This window comes from Saccostrea echinata, unplaced genomic scaffold, assembly GCF_033153115.1.
Source record: "Saccostrea echinata isolate AGI-Se365-2 ecotype Australia unplaced genomic scaffold, CSIRO_AGI_Sech_v1 ptg000143l, whole genome shotgun sequence".
In the NCBI taxonomy this organism is placed as follows: Eukaryota; Metazoa; Mollusca; class Bivalvia; order Ostreida; family Ostreidae; genus Saccostrea; species Saccostrea echinata.
The window spans coordinates 35,771-39,064 of record NW_026889892.1 but is presented as its reverse complement, the minus strand read 5'-3'; the positions used below and the strand labels follow the sequence as shown (position 1 = coordinate 39,064).

Below are 3,294 nucleotides of genomic sequence, written 5' to 3'. Positions count from 1 at the left end.
GACAAAGAACATTAATTGCAAAGTAACTTTTTGAATGCGTGATGACTTCACTTTTTCTATCGTCATTTCCCCCTTATTTCTGTGGCAAATTATCACCTGCAAATGGTGTTTATATCTCTTAGTTAATTTGACATACAAGAGCATGTTCTACGTACTAACAGTTTCAAACCAAAATAGGTTTCTGACAAATTAGATGATGAAACAAGGACATCAACCATCTCGAATAAATTTAACATTTCATTAATTGAAACGCCCACAGTCACAAATACGGACTTTTAATAATATCAATCAACTTCTTCCAGAATTCCTCCTGTAAAGCAGAGCCATCCGGAGGGTAATCGAGATAATATTTCCTGTCTATTAAATCCTTGATATTTGTATTACAATCACCATGAAAAAGGTCAGGCATAAGGACAAGATGGACAAATCCCAGAGAATTTCGCGCTTTGATTCCTTCCATTTTTGCCATATTTAGTTCATACGTTCTCCATCTGGATCTCATGTACGCTTTGGACACAATACAGATTGTTCTCTTAGTTCTACCGATAGCTTTCATGATATTTTCAATTTTTCCATTACCAAGTTCAAAGTGAATGTCACGAATACATACATTTATGTTGTGAGATTCAAGTAAAGGTTTTACCTTTTGAAAGACGAGATCTCTGTCTGCACCAACATAGGATATGAATGCATCATAGAAATATTGGTTTGCACTTTGTTTTCTGTCACACAGAGTGTTCATGGAATCTTCAGATAAGTCCTGTATGTTCAGATTCGGCAAATTTTTATTCATCAGCAAAGGTTCAGGGTCCATTCCAGATAAACGAATCTCAAAATTGTGCTTTTGCTTAGTTTTATAAATGAAGTACCTTATATGCCAAATATATTTCCTAATAATGAGTACAAGTGCCAAACATAAAAAGAGAGTTATAAAAGCAGTGGCTGTTACATTCAGAATATCGAAATTAATACAGTTCATATGAAGAATAAGAAGAGATTTTTCCATTTCCCTAAATTCAAACTGAGTATTCCGATTGGAGCAAATGTACTGTTCTATGTGAACAAAATGATTCTTGTGTTCATTCATCCAGGCAAGAAAAGCTAGATTCTGGCAAGTACACTGAAGCTTGTTGTAGCTAAGGTTGATCAATACTTTTGACTTTTTAAAAATCAGTTTTAATGACGTCATAGTTTCGTCCGATAGTGATGTTAATCGATTGTCGGAAAAATCAACGTAAGAAAGATTGATCATATGACGAATTCCAAAGCTTACATTAGTCATCTGGTTATTACCAAGTCGTAGTATTCTCATTTTCACCAAGTTTTGAAATGTACAAAATGGTAAGTCTACAAGCTGGTTTCCTGATATGTCTAATTCTTCAATGTTTCTTTGATTTTGGAATATTTGACATTTATTGTCTGACCGTAAAGCTCGTCCTAACATGTTTCTTGCAAGATTTAGGTATTTAACTCGAAGAAGACTGGCAGTAAACAGCGGAGAAATATCAGTGCATAAATTGTTTGATAGATCCAGCTTTTCAACACTCTCCACTCCAAATACGGGTTGGTTCCATGCAAAAAGGAAATTGTCTTGTAGATAGACATTCTTTATTCCGCTTGCATTCAAGTTAAATTTTGGAAATCGTCCGTACAATTTACTAGAATTTGCAAAGATTGTTTCCAGATTTTTGGGTAGATATATCGTAATATTAATTCTGTTCTTAACTTCAAACCGCTTACTTCTTATATCTTCGTGCTTTATTGACAGATTTGTCGTAAAGGAATCGCTTTTCTCGTCACATTTTTCAGAAAAGGAAGCGAAATTTTCCTGATGAAGGAACAAAGTCATGTTATATTCCCTCAAATTATACAGAGTGTGGAACTCAAACAGATATATTCCTGTTGTAAGTCTATTGGCAGCAAAAGATAGTTTCTCCAGTGTTGTTGGCATATTTGGCAAAACTCCTTTTTCTATTAGCTCTATTCTATTATTTGCAAAAGACGCCTCAGTTAGTTTTGTTTGGAACAGGTACTGAATATGTGATAAAGTAAGCAGTGTTCCTTTTCCAATTTGGCAATGAATGCTGTCTGCATGAAAAGTTGTTATGTTAGTCCCATTCAGTCCATAGGTTACGTTGGGAAGAAATGCAAATCCTAATTCTTTATTATGAGAAATATCAAGTTTTCTCAACTGTCGAAGAAATTTGAAGGGACCTTTGTCAAAATGTGATATTTTGCAATTGCTAATATCAATTTCTTTCAAAAATGGCGTGTTTTCAAAGAAATTTCTAGAAATCCTTCTTACGTCGCAGTGTCCTGTTATACCGGATATATCGAGTCGAGACAGATTCTTCAATAACTTAAATTGATTTCCAAAAGTGAAATTAAAAGGCAAATCCATCTTCAATGTCTTTAGAGCGGCGAGTTTAGAGAAGGTTTTATCAATGTTCAATTCACCGGTATGTGTCTCTGAATTATTTTTGATATTCAAAAGTTCCAAACGCTGAAGTTGCAAAAATAAATTCGGATAATAATTGGATTCATTAAGCACGATATAATTTTGTTCCAGATTAAGAAATTGTAGAAACCGTAGTTCCCGGAATGGTGTTTGCGTGAGTGATGAGATTTTGTTCCGTGACAAGTCAATATATCTAATTTTTCTCGGAAATCTCCATTTTATCTCTTCAATTTTGTTTCTACTCAGATCGATCCAGACTGTGTCCTTTGGAAAGGAAGATATATTCAAATCCTTTTCAAAGCGTGCACTGCAGTCTATTTTTAACCCTTCCCTTAACTTTGTACATGTACATGTAACACATAGGTTTGAATTCTTTGTAAACGCCATTGCCCAGTGACATACACAGAACCACAAAAGTAATTGCCAGTGATGAAACGTCATTTTGGCTAAATCACAGTGAATTATAAGAAACACGGAAGTAATTTCTATGGATTAAAAGTTCTCTTATTTTCAGGTAGATATACGGAAATAAAATGTACTTACTTTACACTTGCATTTACATGGAAGTCTTATTTACATTTCCACATGTCACACAAAACGAAATTTTTCCGGGTGCGAAAATTAATTTAGAAGCTAGACTATTCGAATAAATACCCTTCTTTCTTTTTCCATAATATTTTTGTGAATACAAGTTTAAATCTGTATTGCAATACAAATAATTCATTAATATGTCAAAAGGCAAAAACACATTTAAATACCAAACAAATCTTTTCGTATTGTGCACAAAGGAGCGACGTTCACCCCAAAGACGCTTTTTAAAGGGTAAATTGGTTCGA

At 33.9% G+C, this 3,294-nt stretch overlaps 1 protein-coding gene across 1 annotated transcript; it reads right to left on the bottom strand.

The window, feature by feature from the left end:
- Positions 1-259: 259 nt before the first annotated feature.
- Positions 260-1,951, bottom strand: LOC133177430 (toll-like receptor 4). Its single transcript, XM_061312472.1, has one exon. It carries the CDS (start codon positions 1,949-1,951, stop codon positions 260-262), a length of 1,692 nt encoding a protein of 563 aa, XP_061168456.1.
- Positions 1,952-3,294: the final 1,343 nt, after the last annotated feature.